The following is an 18,671-nucleotide window of genomic DNA, read 5'->3' as shown; positions in this document are numbered from 1 at the left end:
GGTTTGCTGAGGAGATTGGTGGCGTTGACTCTTATAGGTGGTGGTTGGCTTTCACAGGCCTTTCAAGTACATAGTGCTGGGAAAGCAATGCTGGCCAGACTCATCCAGCGTGTCTATTAGGAGAGAAATCCAAAACACAGTGCATGTTGTGAAACGCTAGTGAGGTTATGAGTCATTTGTTTCCCAGAAAATGGCTCCAGGGTGCCAGGTGTGGTATGAAACAGAAGAAAAGATGGTGCCTATAGGGAGAAAGGTCTAATTTGAGACAGAAAGGCAAAGGGTGGGAAACTAGAATGGTAGAATAGTTTGGGTTAGAAGGGATCTTTAAAGGTCATCTAGTCCAACACCCCTGCAATAAGCAGGGACATCTTCAACTAGATCAGGTTGCTCAGAGCCCTGTCCAACCTGACCTTGAATGTTGCTAGGGATGGGGCATCTGCCACCTCTCTGGACAACCTGTTCCAGTATTTCACCACCCTCATTGTAAAAAATTTCTTCCTTATATCTAGTCTGAATCTACCCTCTTTAGTTTAAAACCATTACCCCTTCTCCTGTCACAACAGGCCCTGCTAAGATGTTTGTCCCCATCTTTCTAATAAGCCCCCTTTAAGTACTGGAAGGCCTCTATAAGGCCTCCCTGTAGCCTTCTCTTCTCCAGGCTGAACAACCCCAAGTCTCTCAGCCTGTCCTCACAGCAGAGGTGCTCCAGCCCTCTGACCATTTTTGTGGCCTCCTCTGGACCCACTCCAACAGGTCCACATCTTTCCTGTGCTGAGGGCTCCAGAGCCGGATGCAGTGCTCTGGGTGGGATCTTATGAGAGTGGAGTAAAGGGGCAGAATCAAATCCCTCAGCCTGCTGGCCACGCTTCTTTTGATGCAGTCCAGAATATGATTGGATTTCTGGGCTGCAAGTGCACATTGTTGGCCCATGTCCAGCTTTTCATTCGCCAGTACCCCCAAGTCCTTCTCGGCAGGGCTGTTCTCAGTCCCCCAGCACGTACTGATACTGGGATTGCCCTGACCCACATGCAGGACCCTGCACTTGACCTTGTTGAACCTCATGAGGTTCACACAGGCCCACTTCTCGAGCTTGTCCACGTCCCTCTGGGTGGCATCCCATCCCTCAGGCATGTCATCAGCACCACTCAGCTTGGTGTTGCCTGCAAGCTTGCTGAGGGTGCACTCGATAAGAAGTACCATTGGCAGAGAGAGAGAGAGGAAGTACAGAGATTTAAAGCAACAAAAAAGCCCCAGACGAGTATGTTGAGCACTTTTTGCAGTGCTTCACCCCTTTCTTGGAGCTTATGTCTCTAAACTAGTCCCACTAACTGATGTCAGGGGTGTTAGATTCCTCCAAATGGGATCCACCAAAAGCAGCGTGCTGAGTAGAGAATCCCTTAGAGTTGTGGATTGCCCTCCCCTACTTTGAGCTGAAAATAACAGAAGGTGGAATTACTAACACCATGTTTTTCTGTTTGCGTCTCACCAGATCAACAACACAGCGGTTGGACATGCAATTGTTCTTCCAACCAGTGGCGGTCAGCTGAATGAAACTATCCGGAGGCTTTTGACTTGTCACATTTGTCTGGGTAAAGCATCCAATTTCTCCTCTAGACAGTGCCAAGTCCTTCTGGTCGTGCAGCAGTTGGTTGTCAGTGGTGCAGAAGCGAAGCCCAGTTGGGAGTCAGCCCTTTTTCTGTTGAAGACAAGGGATTCTTAGGTTGAGCAGAAAACATTGGCGTTGTGAATGATGCTCACTGTTCAGCATGGGCATTCTCCACTTTGCAACTGGAAGCTCCTTTTTTGGCCGGTTCCCATTTTTACAGCCCAAATACTGATAACTAAGTGCTCTAAAACATGGCTTTCTGCCATTTATGACAGAGCACTTCAGGGATTCCTTTGGTCAAAGGACCATGTAAAAATAGTCATTGCATAACTAAATGTGTTTTGGGCTGAAATTACTTTGGTATCAAGTAATGGGCCAGTGAATGTTCATGGCTTGATAGCAGTATTTCATGTGACTCGAGAGATTTTTACAGTGACAAGGGAGGGTCTTCTTCAGTTCCTCCAGTTGAAACCTACTGTGTTTCTTCCCTAGATGTGTGTGACCCTGATCCCATCTGTGGTTTTGGTAGTCAGAGACCTGTATTCAGAGACAAAAGGGCAGCCCCAACAGATGTAGACACTGACATCGCCTTCATCATGGACAGCTCGGAGTCCACCACCCCTCTGCAGTTCAACGAGATGAAGAAGTACATTTCCCACCTCGTAAGTAACCTGGAAATCAGCTCTGAGCCAAAAGTATCTCAGCACCACGCAAGAGTGGCAGTTCTCCAGCAAGCTCCTTATGAATACGAAACCAACTCAAGCTTCCCGCCAGTAAAAACTGAGTTTTCATTAACTGATTATGGATCCAAAGAGAAGATCATTAATTACCTTCACAACCAAATGACCCAGCTCCACGGCACAAGAGCTATAGGAAGAGCAATTGAACACACAATGGCTCATATTTTTGAAAGTGCACCAAACCCTCGGGATCTAAAAGTCATAGTTCTGATGATGACCGGAAAGGTGAATAAACAAGAACTAGAATACCTGCAGAAGGTTGTTATCAATGCAAAATGCAAAGGGTACTTCTTCGTTGTCTTGGGCATCGGCAGGAAGGTGAATGCCAAGAATATCTATAGCCTAGCTAGTGAGCCAAACGATGTGTTCTTCAAACTGGTCGATAAACCAGGAGAGCTTCATGAAGAGCCCTTACTACGCTTTGGGAGACTGCTTCCATCTTTTATCAGAAGTAAGTAAAACACCCTGCAGCTAAAGTATTATGGAAGGAGCAAAGTGTGACCTCAGAGGGGTTGATCTGCCAGATTTGGTCTACCTGCCCATTGGTTGGGTGGGCTCTAGACTAACCACCTCTTTGGGCTGCGGGGCCCACTGGAATGTTAATCTCTTTTTATATGTTCTGTGTTGTTTGGTCTGTTTTGTTGCTGCTTATAGGTCAGCCTAGTTAAATATATCTGGGTTTTGTTCACTTTGGCTTCCCCAGCCCATCCCGTGCAGTCTGTTGGTCTTCCAAGTAGAGTCTATACTTCTGTCTGGTTTGACTTGGTCTCCATTAGCACATCTGTGGGATCTGACCTAATCCTGCCTGGTTTGCTAGTCACATCTACCGCACGTCCCATAGGGTCTGGTCCTGCTGGAGCTCTTGGACCTCTGCAGCCCGGCAGCCTGCAGGCACTCCTCCTGAACTCCCTCAACAGCCAGCAAATCTTTCTTCCCAACTTCAGCATAATCACATCTCGCAGGCATTTGGACGGCTCGGTCTGAGATCTGGAGTTGCTCTACGCAGATTTAAGGACCAGATGAGCAGGATTCTTTGCTGAGGGATAAATACTGCTGCTGTGTTTGGGATGTGCAGATTGTGCCTCGAAAATTTGCATCTCGTCTTAGCTGGAGACCCCAGGCTGGATCTTCAGCTAAAGCCAGCTGCCAGAGATCATAAACAGACCTGGCCAGCAAGGACAAGAAATGAGCCTTTTCTAGGAAAGCTACCTTTATCAAAAAAGTCCTGAAAAATCAGTCTACTGGGCTAATAAACTAGTGATTCGGGAACGTGTTGCACTAAATAGGAAGCAGACATGAGCATATCTTTCCCTGGAAATAAATGTTTAGGTTTTCTCAGCTTGCTTTTTCCATTTACCACTTACAGGGGTCCTGGAAACTTCAAACTCTTGAAAAAATATTAACTGTGTGGTTGGAAGTGCCTTGTTATAAGAAAGCTGTTTACATGTGACAGACTAAGACATATAGCCCTCTGGTATCCTGCAGTTACTCCTCTCATGTTTGTAAATTGTAATAACAAATCTCCCAGCCCGGGATGCTGCAGTAACCACACCAAAGGTCAAGAGATATTCCATAGTTTTTGTCAGAGCAAGCAAGAAGAGAAGAGGTGTTTTTTAATCAAGAGGAAATATACGTAATGTGTCGTTGGTAGGTAACCACCATCCTCAATGCCAATGTTTAATGTCACGCTTTCTCTGTCTCTAGGCGACTTTGCTTTCTACCTGTCTCCAGAGATAAGGAAACAGTGTGAGTGGTTCCAGAGTGACCAGCAAGCCAAGAGCCAGAGCCCCGGGCACGCCGGGCACAAAGCAGTGTAAGTAGTGCCTTGTCTGCAAGAAAAGCTTTATTAAGCCTGTCTGGGGAAGAAGTACTCATTTCCAAGTCCCTGTTTGGGAAAAAAAAAAGAAAAAGCAGCTTCAATGATAACAATCAGGATTATCAGTGTGTTACCAGTTCCTTTAGCATGGTGGCAAAAGAGCAACGACGGATCTAATAGAGAAGGATAGATGAGTACACACATAATTTAAAATTTGTGTTGAATTTCATATAAATGATATGAAGGAGGCATATGCTACTGTCACGCAGGTCAGGAATTCCAGAAATTGCTATTAATTTGGGGTTTTCCATTCAACAAACTCTTTTCAGGGGCTGGGCTTCCCTGGACTGTCTAATATTCAGGACCCATCATAGAATATATCCTCGTATTTTCTGAACAGAAGTGAAAGCTTGTGTGACTCACTCGTCACTGGCACAGAGCTGTCCTGGCTTTAGAAGGACGAGCCCCTTGGAATCAGGCACGCTACAGATCTGTCTACTGAATTCACTTTTATGTGCATGAATTTGGTGTATAGACTTCTGCCCCAAGCGGTGGGCAGTGCTCTGCGGCGCTTTTCACTGCTTGGCTGTGGGCATGCCAAAGCGGACAAAGACTATTGACCTCCAGGGAATTCTTACCAATGGTTTCTACATCAACTCCTCTCCAATTCCAAAATTCTGCTTATATGGAGGGGAAGCGGGAGGGAAAGCCACATCAGATGCTTTTGCTTTGACAGGTATGCGGCATCCAACACAACCATAAGCCGGACCCTCAATGCCAGCACCACAGTCAATGCGAGCATCAAGCCAGTTGCAAGCACCAACGCCCATGCCAGAACCACCACTGCCAGCACCACGGCCCAGACCAGAGCCACCGACCAGACCACAGCAAGCACTGTGGTCCAGGTGAACGCCACCACGCAGAGTGCAGCAAGCACCACCGCCCACGCCAAAGCTGCCGGACGCACCACCACGAGCACCACAGCTGCCGCGGCAGGCGGCAGGAGGAGACAAGGTGGTACGTGAAGGGCTGTCCCCACACAGAATCATAGAATGTGTTGGGTTGGAAGGGACCTCTAAAGGCCATCTAGTCCAACCCCCCTGCAGTGAGCAGGGACATCTTCAACTAGATCAGGTTGCTCAGAGCCTCATCCAGCCTGGCCTTGAATGTCTTCAGGGATGGGGCCTCCACCACCTCTCTGGGCAACCTGGGCCAGTGTCTCACCACCCTCAGTGCAAAGAACTTCTTCCTAATGGCTAATCTAAACCTGCCCTGCTCTAGTTTAAAGCTGTTATCCCTCAGCCTATCGCTCCATGCCCTTGTAAACAGCCCCTCCCCAGCTTTCCTGTAGGCCCCCTTTAGGGACTGGAAGGGGCTCTAAGGTCTCCTTGGAGCCTTCTCTTCTCCAGGCTGGACAACCCCAACTCTCTCAGCCTGTCCTCACAGCAGAGGGGCTCCAGCCCTCTCATCATCTTCGTGGCCTCCTCTGGCCCCTCTCCAATGGGTCCATGTCCTTCCTGTGCTGAGGGTTCCAGAGCTGGATGCAGCACTCCAGGTGGGGTAATGAGCAGGGCCTCTCACTTGCCTGTACCACAGTGGGTTGTGGCTTTTCTTCCACCCCGAGAGGATTATTCCTCTGGGGAACATCACTCAGAGGCCAGATTTTGTGCTTGCAGAAACAAGTATTTAGGTGCAAAACTGTAAATCTGCGCTTTGTCAACTTGTGTTGAGAATTTTGTGCAAAACCGGGAGGGGGACAGGCTGCCTCTAGGCAAAACACAAGCAATCTAAAGAAGGGACAATCCATCATGTGCTGCCTAGCTCAGCAGTACAGCGACAGAGCGCTTCTCTTTTCAGTGTGGCCCATTTGCTTTCTATGTTTTCCTTGTAGTGTTATCCCTCGGCTAAGTTTTGCTATTTATGGCGATTCATACAATGGCATTGTTTGAATTCTGTGTCAGCTAATATAAATAGTTAGTTGAGTTAGTTCACCACTGAATCAGTGCAGAGACCTATTTGGGAACGCTAAAGCTCTTTCACATCGGCACAGCTCATGTAAGGGAGTTCCCCCACGTGTTTTTCCAAGGGAGCACAGGCAGCTCTGCACTAGCGGAACAAGTAACAAAGAACACGTGTCAAAGCACAGGGATGCTTAACCAGTCAATGAATGCATGCCCCCGTGTAAATACTAAATAAAAAAAGCAATAAATAAAAACAATCAGCTTTTGCAAGGTTAATACTTTCATCAGCTTCTGAGGAACAAGCATTTCTGGGCGTTTCTTGCTCCACTGTTGCTTCCAAGCAATGTTTATAAAGGTCTCGTCCAACACTCTGCCATAGCAGGAAAACCTTTCCCTAATAGCTTCTTTGACCTGTCTGAGGTTATATTTGATCTTAAGCAGGCTTTGCTTGAAGGTCTTCAGCAGTTCAGTGAATCCATTGCACCCTGGAGAAGGACACGTTTCCAGTTGTTGGGAAAGTTGTGCTGGGAACCACATTTCAAGCTGCGTAAATCTCGTAAAAAAAAAAAAAATTGCTTTGCTTTGTTAGATCGCAGCAGATCATTAGAAAATAAATAAACCACTTGGTAAATCATCTGGGCTATGGGAAAAAAAAAAAGCCTCCCTGCAGAGTGCTGGGTTGGGCACCTGAGATAGCAAAGTCACAATTCGGTTTGCCCATGCCACAACTGGCTGCGGACAAATTTGTTTGCTGTGGACTGGGAAGGAGATCCTGCAGCACCGAGACACTTTTCCCTTGAGACCTTTCCTCTTCAAGTCCTTGCTTAGTGTTTCTTCTTCTGATTTTGCATTGCAGCAAAGACCCACGATATCCAGATCACAGATGTCACGGAGAACAGTGCCAGGCTGCGCTGGGCCAGCCCCGAGCCACACAACACCTACATTTTTGATATCACCGTCACCTTAGCACATGACCACTCTCTTGTGCAGAAGCAAAACCTGACCGGCTCTGAGCACACCATCCGAGGACTTAGAAGCGGACAGAAATACCTTGTTGTTGTTACCGGCTACCAGAAATCCCAACCCAAAGTGACCTACACAGGGACATTCAGCACAAGTAAGTACCTCTTGAGGAAAACACACCAACGCTTATTTTTTTCATAAAATGGGCATGAAAAATGTATGCACACATGTAAGGGAGGAGGAATCAGTTGGTACCAACGATCCCAGCCCTGGCAATGCTCGGTTGTGTCACTGCATGGCTGGCATCCTCCGGACCAGCAGCAGGGACCTGGTTACGAAATGCTGCAAATGTGTTTCTTTAGCACATGCAAGTTGACACTTCAGTGGTGTTAAATTGACACAGATTGTGGGAGAATTAAAGCCAGTCCCAGAGTGGGGGCTTAGTCTTACTGTGCACGGAGGAGGCTTTGAACAATGGGTCTTGGTGGGGTCCAGCCAGCATTGCTGTGATTAATAATAAGAGTCAAACTGGGTTAACACAGAGTAAATTCAGCCCAACCTGATTGCAAAATAAGCAAGAAAAGCTGTTTCTCCAATTACTATTTCCATAGCCACCTGCCTGCTGCACATATTACATTACCCCTCCAAAAATACATAAAGAAGAGATTAAGCAGAGGGTTTAGTCCTTTGGGGAAGCAAGCTCCATGTGTACAGATCACATGTAAGCCTCATCAAACCCTTTGGCGTGGCCAAAAGTTGCTGTGTAAGACACAGTGAATTTTTTTTTTAACATAATTTGGCGTAGAGGTGGTGTGGAGAAGTTTGCGCTGGTCCTGCCAGTGCTGCATCTGGCTTGTTCTGGCACTTCAGAGCCAATTTCAGCGACCACAGAGAGCCTTTCCATTGGCATCAGTGGGTTTGGATCAGGTCTGAAGTCTCTTACCTTCGCGAGCAATAAAAGTGTCCACAAAAATGTTGAGAAAAGACATCAATGTGTAGAAGAAACATTTTCATGTTGTTCACTTGGAGCTCTCGATGCCCCAGGAAGCTGCATTTCCCATTGAGTAAATGTCAAATGGGAACAGATTGGGCAGGCAACAGTGATGCTACCTGTGCCCCCAAGATGTGACCTGGACACTGGGTAGGACCTTCCCCCCTTACCCACACTCATAACCCTCCACCAGAGAAAAGCAAATCCAACCCTTCTTGTGGCTGCAGCCCCCTTCTGCCCTCCATCCCCATGGAAAGTGAGCCACAGGTTGCCCTGGGAAAGGGGCGTGATGCCATATGGTGGAGTCATGCAGGGCATGATGCAACAGGAACCATGTTCTCCTTTCCATCACAAAAGCTTTCTTCCCCCAGCAACAGTCCTCAACAACATAGTTCTCAGAGGGCTGTGATGGGAGGAGTGCGGTCAAGTAGAAGCAGGCATGGACAACCCTTGAGGGCTGCAGGGGAGCGCGAGAAGATCCATCATGGACTACTCGTTCCCCTGGAGGATGTCATAATTTTTTTCTGCTATCTCTTAAGGCTGGAGGTGCAAAGCTAAACTAACGACAGAGAGGCCACATTTGCTTCTCCAGAGCCCCTGCCCAGTTGTGTGCTGTGGGCTGAGCAGGGACCATCCAAAGCAGTAGTGTGGGGCCCTGGGGATGTTCCTTCACAGTCACCACCTAGGACGAGCCCGACCGCGCAGCAAAGCTGCCGGCTGGGGAGAGCAGGACGAACCCGTCACAGTGCATCTGGGCGGTCGTGGATTACTCATCCCGTCAGCTGGCTCCAATAAACATTTCTGAAATGTATGTGCTAGGGTAAACAGATCCAGAACTGCCTCCTGAGACTGGTGTGAGTCCCCCGTGCTGGAGCTGGGGCCAGTGAGTTTGTTTACGGCTGCGCCGAGGGCGCCGCTGCAGATCCCCTTCCCCTTGGCTGACCCCACTGCTTCTTTCCCCCAGAGACCCCGGCGCAGCCCAAGGTGTCCCTGTCCAACATGATGCTCAACACTGAGCCCCTGGAAGGGCCTGAGAGCGGTGAGTATGGGTGATGGTGGGAGCGCCGGGCTTGGGCGGGGGGCTCTGCCAGGACCCTCACCGAGAGCGTGGCCATTTGCACTAGCCTTCCCCTTGCCTGATTCCAAACCCAGCCTTTCTCAGAGCCCTGCTAGGACCAATGGATCTGCGAGTCCTTTGCTTTGCAGAGCCGGCAGATTATGAGCTAGATGACAGCCTCGTCCATGCAGACCTGAACCCTCTCTTGGGGTCGGGAACCAGAGCCCCCTGAAGTCGCTGTGGTCTTCATGGTGGACTCAAACCAGGTCTTGTTTGCAGCGCAAGGGTGGGCGATGAGCCAGCGTCCAGGTTCTGGCCGCTCTCCTGGGACAGGCTGTGCCCCGTGGCCTCCCTGGCACGTGTAGGTGTGGATGCAGAACATCACCTGATGCTTGTGCACACTCTCGCTCCCAATTTGGGGCAAATAGTAGGTCTTAGGTCCTTAGTTTATCACTCAGCTCTCAACAAGAGCTTGACCAACAGCCAGGGATCGCAAGGGAGTTACTGTCAAACATTTGCACAAATTTGGCTAAATGGTAGCCTCCCTCCAGTTTAACCCATCTGCCCATCCCCTGTTTCTCTGCCACTGGTGGTGTATGTAGTAAACTGCTAAACAAGCAAGTTCTCAGATCCTGCTCTGTGCTTAATCCTGTTAACCTGGGTTAATAACCCGTAATTACTGTTCATGTGTCATCTCACTGCTTTTGTTGACAATCAAGCTCATTATATCGGTGTTATTCCACTCTGTTGTACCTTAAGTGCCAGGCTGCAACCCTTCTTCCATGGGTCTGGAAGGGCTCTCAGCCTCCATAAAGCAGCACAGCCCTGTTGCAGGCACCAACTGTGGATCTGGCATCCAAAATTCATCCCTGAATCTTCACTCTTTTGTGGTTTTGTGGGGGTTTTTTGTTTGTTTTTTTAAAGCCTTTTGCTTGTATTATGGCTCGCTTTCTTCCTGAGGAGATGGGAGAGCATGGGGAGATGTTGGCTGAAGGCACTGAGCAGCAGCAAGGGTTGCAAAGCTGGTGGTGGGGTCTGGTGGTTTGTGTTGCAAGGGATGAGCATGGACCTCGTGCCTGGCTGGTGGCACCAACGGAGCTTGCTGCAGCAGAGGGGCTGAGGGCTGGTGCTGGGCAGGGACCATCTCGTTTCTGCCATGCTGCATGTCCCATCATCCCACCCTTCCTACACGATTGATCCTTCTCCCTGGCACAGGCATCCCCTCCGCAGCCCTCACCAGGTGACACACACCCCTTTTCAGGGGGAGGCTTTGTTTAACCCGCTCTGTTCCAGCCTTTTGGAAACAAGGTGTGCAGCCTTGTGTCTGCCTGGGGACGGAAAATGGATGTGCTGCATGCTCACTCTGCACTTCAATGCAGACCTCAGCTCCTCATTTGACGCACTTGTGGCAAACGCCTCTGCCCAAGGATTTATGGCGGCCAGCAATGTGGGGGAATATGTTCCCTGAGGGTGCCAACCTGAAGTTTTTCAAGGATAAAGGCATTAAACAGGGCAGGGGATTTGGGATGGGTTGTTTAGCCGAGTCATAGAATCATAGAATCATAGGGTTGGAAGGGACCTCTGGAGATCACCCAGTCCAACCTCCTGCCAGAGCAGGGTCACCCACAGCAGGTGGCACAGGAACACGTCCGGGTGGGTTTGGAATGTCTCCAGAGATGGAGACTCCACCACCTCTCTGGGCAGCCTGTGCCAGGGCTCTGCCACCCTCACAGGAAAGAAGTTCCTCCTCATGTTTAGGTGGAACTTCCTATGCTCAAGTTTGTGCCCGTTACCTCTTGTCCTGTCCCCGGGGCAAGTCTTCTCTGTGCAACAGGAGAGACCCACGTGTCGATCTTCTGACGGACCTCAGAGGAAGCCCCAAATTCTGCCTTTCTTATATAGGCAAAGCAGCTGCTAGCAGGGATGGCTTGTCTCTCCTAATAAAAACTCCGTGATTTGCACCTAAATTATCATTTCTGGGCAGGAAAGGAGCATATCTTTAAATCCTCATCAAGCCTTAAAGTCTACCAGGTGCGGCTTGCTTTTAGAGATAAACCAAACACACTTAAGGTTTCAAAGTTACTGTCGAGACAAATAACTTTGAAAACGGGCAGGGAGGGAGTTGTGTGAGGGCCTGATCCTGCGTGCACCGGCGGGGAGTAAGGGGCTCCCACCACCTTGGTCCAGGGACTCAGACGTGAGAGGAAATCAAGAATGGGGAGAGGCAAGCTGGAGGTTCGCCTTCAGCAAGAGAAATCACGTGGCAAGGAAATGCCAGTCCTGTACCGGGCTTTTCTTTTTTTTACTTTTCAATCTCTTTGCTTTTTCAGCTTTTAACCCTTTCGGAGTCAGTTAACCTTTGCACCTTTTGACATGCAGATTGGCCAGACCCTTGCTTGCTGGACTTTGACATGGGCATGCAGTGCAAGGACTATCAGATTGTGTGGTTCTTTGACTACAAAAACAAGATCTGCAGCCAGGGTTGGTATGGTGGCTGTGGTGGTAATGCCAATAGATTTGAGGCCGAAGCTGAGTGCATTAGCAAATGCTTAAAACCATGTAAGTACCATGTGGGGCTTAATCCTTTTTTTTTTTTTTATCATATTGTCAAATAATGTTTGGATCGGAGAGAAAGCGTCATTCCAAATCCAAACCCACGCACTTTTTCCTCCAGCAGCAGCTGAGAAAGCCATGCAGCAGCCACCCCTTGAGAAAAGATTATCGTCAGGTAACACTCAAAAAAGATAAATAACCACAAACCAAAGCAAATCCATCATTTCACCTCAACCATTTCATAGCATGCATCCAAGCTTGTCCAGTACGAGATCACCAGTAGTATAGGCTTGGTTTTCATTTGCTCCTTGACGTGACCATGCCCTGCTGTCTGCTTTGCATGAGCAAGTCACCTTGCATGCGTGTTGTCACACCAGGACATGTCGTGTTTGCACGACCCGAGTGCAAACCACAGCTACACAGCAAAATCCCGCACTGGATTTCCTCGACAAGTGTGGGGTTGCTGAACTGGACCACAGCACGGTCCCAAAGCAGTTTTTATTATCACTGCATGACTAACCAATGCCACCACTCAGTGGTGGGCCTTTGTTGACGTGCAAAGAATTGCGAACGTTTCACTGCCTGTAACCAAAACACTTGATGGAAAATTATGCCACGGGGGCTTGGGTCTTGCGTGAAGATGTTTTCCTTTTGCGCCAAAATATAAAAACCCAAAGGTGAGGGAGAAGCCCACAGGAAAAGAGCAACGACCTTTCTCACCTCACGGAGCTTCTGAGATTAAGAGGTGGTGTTTGCAAACCTGTTTAAGACTTGGGAAGGAAGTAAAGACTTGCGATCACCTGTGTTGGTTCAGCAAGGGGTTGGAATGGGAATCTGACCCCAGCAAAGCCTTGCTGTCCTCCTGCTTCTAGTGGCGTTTCATGGCCCTTTGCAGAGATGGGAGGGAAACCTAGGCGTGAAGCAAGCTCTGGTACCTAAAGGCGGGGTTTAATCCTTGTAGGGGCCTGACAGGGTTTGAAAAGGCAAATTAAGGACTCCTGCCACCCATTTGATTTTCTTAGGTGTATCTTAGGCTCCTTCAATCAGACTTGGGAATTTTTGTCACTGGCAGCGGCGCAGCCCGAGTCCAGCTGTGGATTCCCCTGCAGAAACACACAGGCAATCGGGGAGGAGGCCACCACTAGCCGTGGAGATGCCTGGGGTGGCAGCTGCCTGCAAAAGGAGATTACAAGGTGCTTCTGGGCTGCGAACAAATATCGTGGACAAAGATCCGTTGGTTGCTGCTTGAGGACTTCTCAAGCAGAGGAAGCAGCGTAGGGCTTGTGCAGAAACCTATGGCTCCAATCTGGACCAGGATTTCATCCTCACAGAGCAGGGAAGCCTTCCCGATGTGTTTTATTTTTTTTTCTCCAGAGGGCACGTGTTTCTGCTAGCCTCATCCCATTAGACCAACCCCTTCTGATCATCGTCACATGCCTTGATGATGTTTCCAGCAACTGTTGTTCAGGCTAAAGTGATATTTCATGAACTTGGCGCCGTTCTGCCCTGGGCAGAGAGTCAAGAAAAGCAACGAAGGGGCCCTGGAGGGACGCTCATGTCTCTGCCTGCCCTGCCAGGGTCTCCCGCTCTGTTCACCACTGTCTTCTCTTTTTCTGCAAAACCAGAGCTTGACTCAACCACGGAAAACGAGATGTGGGAGCTCACGGGCAGCTTGGCTTTTAAAATGCTGAGTGTTGGGTTGGGTTCTCAAGTTCAGCCCATGCCGGGCACCGGAGCCAGGTGCAACACTGAGAAATGAGTTGGTCTCCCAAACCTCAGGGCTTTTTAGGTGCAAAACCATGCCCCAGACCCACCTCCCGTTTGAAGCCTTTTAAAGGTCGTGCTAACCTTTAATTATTGAATTTTTAAATTTATATTTATTTATTTATTTACCGTGACAATATTGCAACTGGGGAGCCCAGGTACATTTTCTGCGCGGGACGAATTAAAACTCTGGCATACGGGGGCTGTCCCCATCTTTTCGACCTGCCAGAGCCAGCCACGGCTCAGAACGCAGTTTTACTCCCTACTTCTTGCTCTCCATCAATTCTTTGAAATTTTTGGATAAGCTTTTGTTTAATTTGTTGTGTTTTGGGCTTGGGGTTTTTGGTAAGGGGGGAGGTTTTTGCTAAAACGCCATCCAGTGGCTCATCTGGAGGAGTTAGTTACTGGATGGTGTTTGACGGTGCTCCGAGACTGGACAGTGGCACAAGCCCCCCCGCCATGGTGTGAATATTAGGGCAGGCAAACTGAAGATCATGATCCAAGTGGCTTTTCAGCAGCTTTCCCGAAGCCAGACCTGGCTCTAAAGCGGTGGTTGAATTTCCCTGTGCGTCCGCCGATCCCAAAGGCTGCTTCCACTCTCAGAGGGAACCATGGGGGCTAAAAGCCAGGCTGCCTGCACCCCGCGCTGCAGTGAAAAATTGTGTCTTACCTCCCATCAGCTGGATGGTTTGGCTACTGGTTGGATTCCCAAAAAGGTGCACAGGGTTCGGGGTAGCTGGTGTTGTATTCATATCTGCTGGCCTTTGGAAGGCAGGAAAGAAGGGAGATGGACTTTGAAAAAAAATACATCTGAATATTAAAAGGCAAAGAGCCTGCCAAAGACATGGGGAAGCTTTGGGTTGTAGGAGCCCAAGAGCAAAGCTGAACTGGAAGGCCAATATTGATTTCAAATTCCAAGGAAAAACAGAGATTAAAACAGAAATCCTGTTTCAAAAAGTTGCATTTCGAGCGGGACGATGGGCAGGCACGTCCCTTCGGACATGCCTCCTCTCTTGGAAGAGACACATTCCCAGCTCCTCCTATCTAAACAGAAAACCCACTGCTCAAACAAACCACCCAATCTCCGTCATGAGCACTTGAGTTTGACCCCTTCGACCACAGCGTTGTTCTGGCAGCTATCTGTTCAATCCCTCGTGGCACGGAGGGCGGGGGAAAAAAGAAAATGCAATTAAACTGAGCTGGCAGAAAGGGTTTAGATGTTTGGCAGGATCTGCCCAGAAGCATGCCTGACATTGGTCTGGGCATTTCCATTTTTACCCCGGGAGCGTCCCGGCCTTGCTGCAGCGTTCCTGGGCTCTGGGCAGCCGCCAGCACCGGCCACAATTTCCTTTAAAGTAAAACCGCCGCCAGGGCTTTCTTATTGCCTGGGCTCAGTTGCCAGACCTACTTTCTAGCTGGGATTTCTGGGAGGATCTGCGCCTTTCTGCCCCTGAAAACTTTAGAAGGGTTTAGCGTGCCTTTGCTCTCACCAGACCCCAGAGAAACTTGCTGGCAAATGCACCTTCTTATATATTCGCCCTATATCTCTATACTCATTCCTATAGTCATTCGTGGGTATGTTGGGGCTCTGTTTCTGGTAGGACAGGGAGCCCTGGGAAGATCTCTCAGCCCCTCGCAATTAGCGGTCGATTAGTTTTTCTTATTGCTCAGGACAGGCAGAACAGTAGAAAAGTGAATATAAAATTATTTGTTCCCAGCATTGAGCTCTGGGTCTCACAAAATCCCGCCTTCACGCGAGGTTCAGGCTTCGGTTCAGGCACCTTCGTTGTTAACAAAGAGCTGTTTCCGGGGGCCCAGCGTGATTTGGAAGGGGGCTGCAAAAGGCTTGAGGCTGTTAACTACAATTTCGGACAAGTCCTTTAAATAGCTTGATTTCTGGCACCTGGTTTACAAAAGGCATGATCCGAAGAACTAGATTACCAGAAGATAACTTCCAGACCTGAATTACCCCAGCAGTCGTTGCTGAGGTACTCTGTATATATTGCTTTATCTTCACATTGGGAATACAAACAGCTTTTTTAGTTGGAAAAAAAAAAAGGTCCTGGTTGCAAATACCCCTCTAGTAAGGGGAACCCAACGCTTTGCCCATCTGGCTCCCCCTTTGCCCCCATTCATTTTTCCATTTTGGCTGTTTTACTGATACTTGTTTGACCGATGACTTATGATTTTTATGCATGCCCGAGGCTGGACACCAGCACCTTGAAGCCATGCTTGCTGGTAAGTGGAAGCAACGACTGCGATACCAGAAATTTTGGGGATCTGCCTGACTCAGGAATGCGGTAACAAGGCTTTTCCAGGGCAAACCACGATGGCTGATGGTTATGCCGTGCTGAGCACACACCCCCTCCCCGTGTGCAGGGGATGCCTTCTTTGCGACTTGATGTTAAATTAGTGGCTAATATCAGATTTCGTTATTTTTTTAAATGTATTTGGCAATTTCATTTTAACACATCCAAGTACTTTGTTATTTTGGTTCCCTGCTTACCCAGCAAAGGATGCGGAATGCCACGGGGCAGTGTGTGGCAGGTCCGGGAGCATCTTTACATAGAGGATTTCTCTTCTCGAGGGAAGACAGGATTTTTAATGGGGAAAATGATGGCACAAATACTTTTTCCCTTGCAGCCCAGACAGCCCTCTCCCAGTTCTGAGACTGGCCAACTTATTTCCTGCCGTGCAGCACTCGGCATCGCTCCGTGGATGCCTGACAGCAACCAGGCTGAGGGCTTGTGGATCAGGGCTGGCGACCTCCAAAGAAAGACCTTCTCTTTGCGAACTAAGAGATGGGATTTAGTCACAGGAGACGTGCAAAGTCTGCGCTGTGGTTGCCCTTTCTGAGCTTGCATGCCAGCCCTGCTCGCGGGCCCTTCTCTGCCCTGCAAATACATTCAGAGGGGCTGTGTTTCCCCCAGGAGTGCTATCGCTCACTCTCCTTGCTCCTGCTTTTCTCCGCAGTCACGGATATCTGCTGGCTGCAAAAAGACGAGGGGACCTGCAGGAACTTTGTGCTGAAATGGTACTACGACCCCAAGACCAAGAGCTGCGCCCGGTTCTGGTACGGCGGCTGCGGAGGCAACGAGAACAGATTTAACACGCAGAAAGAATGTGAAAAAGTTTGCATCCCTGGTAAGCAGCCAACGTGTGGCTGGAGAGCCAAGGTCCCTGGCATTTCCAGTGTGGGGCATGGCTGTAGGGAGTTTCCTTGTGGTGCTCCGGACTCCACAGCAAGTGCTGGCAATGAACTCCTCTTATCCTCCCTCAATACCCTGCACGGCTTCCCACGCATGGAATAACGTCATTTTTTTTTTTTCTTTTTTTTTCTTTTTCTCCAACAAACCTTTTCAGGTAACATCAACCCTGGCATGGTGACGACGATAGGAACATAGAGCCAGCGACCTGTCAACACATACCTCTGAGACAGCCAGGAGCATCAGCCGTTGCCACCCTACCCCCATAGAAGCTAAGGGTATAGACTACCTTGCACTGTACTATTTCATGCTTTTTAACTTCCAAGCAAACCTTGAGGAAAGTGTTTTGCTGCATGACCTATCAATATGGTGCTAAACTGTTTGTGGACTGAGTGCTACGTGTGTCCGGGTTATATTGTATAGCTTCAACATTACCAAATATTTACCTAATTGCAGATTGTTATTGTCTCTCAACACGTCTCTAAATTACCCTTTCTTTACGATTCCGGCAGTCTGCCTGGCTAAGGCACCATAAAAACAAGACAAAAAGAAAAAAATAAATCATAATAATTTCACTGCAACTGTTACATGCTTGCTTTTATCGTTTTCATAACTGAGCATAACTTTACAGGGGAAGCCTTTGTGTAAGAGAGTAGCTAATGCTGATAAACAAGCGGTTCAATTTTTCGTTCTTCCTTTTTTTTTTTTTTAATATTTTTATTTTCGCTCCTTTTGCTGTATTAGATTTCAAACCAGATCTCTTGTGTGCATTGGTAACCATGTATGTGGCCAACCGAACTAGCAAGGAAAAAGGAAGCAAGGTTTCCAAATGCAAATGCACTGCTGGGACCAAGGCCTCAGTTAACAAATTTTTAAATTGTGGTGTAGGATGCCTCTGGCATTCTTCTGATGTTGTATGTTTTATAAAACACAAAGCAAAGCAATTTGGGGGAGGGGGGAGCGGCGGGTGGGGGTGGGTGGGGTGGCGGATTTTATTTTTATTGTGGATTCTGTGTCAGGAAGTCTATACAAAGAACTTTTAAATAAAGTCTAATGGAGGTTTTGAGAAACTCGTGGTTTTGTCGTTGTATGGTGGACATCAGTGGAGTGATTTTTTCCAGGGTCTGGAAACCATTTATTTGGAGGGAAATCCCAGTGGCCCTTAAAGGGAGGATGGGTGTAGTATGGATATTCAGGCTGGCATCGCTGAGATGCTGCTGGTAACCTGGAGTTTTCCAGCTTAGAAAAAGGTGGAAACTGGGATGTCTTGGGAGATGGCGGTGAAATCTCCATCCTGGATGAATTTAAACTCAGCAGGACATGGCCTTGAGCAACCCCACCTCAGCTGGCCCTGCTTTGAGCCGGGTGTTGGACCAGAGGCATCCAGAGGTCCCTTCCATCCTGCATGACTCAATGACCCCATGGCCATTTCCAGGTGTCTCCTTTGCTGCCCACAGCCACGATGATTTTTACCCCAGGAAGCTAAAATTCACCGAAACAACACACTTTTTCCCGCCCCTCCAAAAAGTCCCCCCAAAAGCACAAAGCAAATGAACTCTACCTGCCCTCCCTGGGACACGGGGTAGCTCTGGGGCTGAGGTCCTAAATTTCCCCGAGCCTCCGTTGTGGTTCGCAGGTAGGGGTTGATAACGCTTCCCGTGGCCTGGTGGAGGGAGAAGTGAGCCTTGCAGGCACGTACCGTGGACGGAGCAACTGAATGCCAAAACCAGAGCAGGTCCTCAGGGGAGAGGGCATGTACTCACTTCTGGAGAACAGGGCTGCATTGGTTAAATCTTGGAAAGGAGACCAAGGTTACAATTAAAGGCTCATCCAGCGTCTTCCTCCATGGGTTGGGGTGGGACTGTCACAAGGAGAAGGTGACCTGGTCCTCACCTGCCCCACACGTTGAGGTGCTACTTTCTGAATGACTTCAGGTGGGTCTTTGAGGACCATGACTTGAGACATTCCACACGTGTTGTACACGATGCCTTTGGAAGCAGCCCTCCCAACAGGG

At 48.8% G+C, this 18,671-nt stretch overlaps 1 protein-coding gene across 13 annotated transcripts in view; it reads left to right on the top strand.

The window, feature by feature from the left end:
- COL6A3 (collagen type VI alpha 3 chain) overlaps positions 1-17,748 on the top strand; it is a 65,831-nt gene extending 48,083 nt beyond the window's left edge. For 2 of the 13 annotated variants that reach the window (XM_074593535.1, XM_074593534.1), the window contains exons 37-46: positions 1,490-1,589; positions 2,099-2,797; positions 4,051-4,159; positions 4,899-5,179; positions 6,980-7,240; positions 9,042-9,116; positions 11,514-11,693; positions 11,809-11,862; positions 16,425-16,595; positions 16,815-17,746. In XM_074593535.1, coding sequence (XP_074449636.1) covers positions 1,490-1,589; positions 2,099-2,797; positions 4,051-4,159; positions 4,899-5,179; positions 6,980-7,240; positions 9,042-9,116; positions 11,514-11,693; positions 11,809-11,862; positions 16,425-16,595; positions 16,815-16,855 — 1,971 coding nt within the window. In that variant the 3' untranslated portion in view covers positions 16,856-17,746. Of the gene's footprint in view, positions 1-1,489; positions 1,590-2,098; positions 2,798-4,050; positions 4,160-4,898; positions 5,180-6,979; positions 7,241-9,041; positions 9,117-11,513; positions 11,694-11,808; positions 11,863-16,424; positions 16,596-16,814 lie in introns of all 13 variants that reach the window. The other 11 variants (XM_074593544.1, XM_074593543.1, XM_074593537.1 and 8 more) reach the window with 10 other exon arrangements.
- Positions 17,749-18,671: the final 923 nt, after the last annotated feature.

The sequence above is a fragment of the Larus michahellis genome, chromosome 7 (genome assembly GCF_964199755.1).
Source record: "Larus michahellis chromosome 7, bLarMic1.1, whole genome shotgun sequence".
In the NCBI taxonomy this organism is placed as follows: Eukaryota; Metazoa; Chordata; class Aves; order Charadriiformes; family Laridae; genus Larus; species Larus michahellis.
The sequence above is the reverse complement of the archived record's forward strand: the minus strand, read 5'-3'. Positions and strand labels throughout refer to the sequence as shown.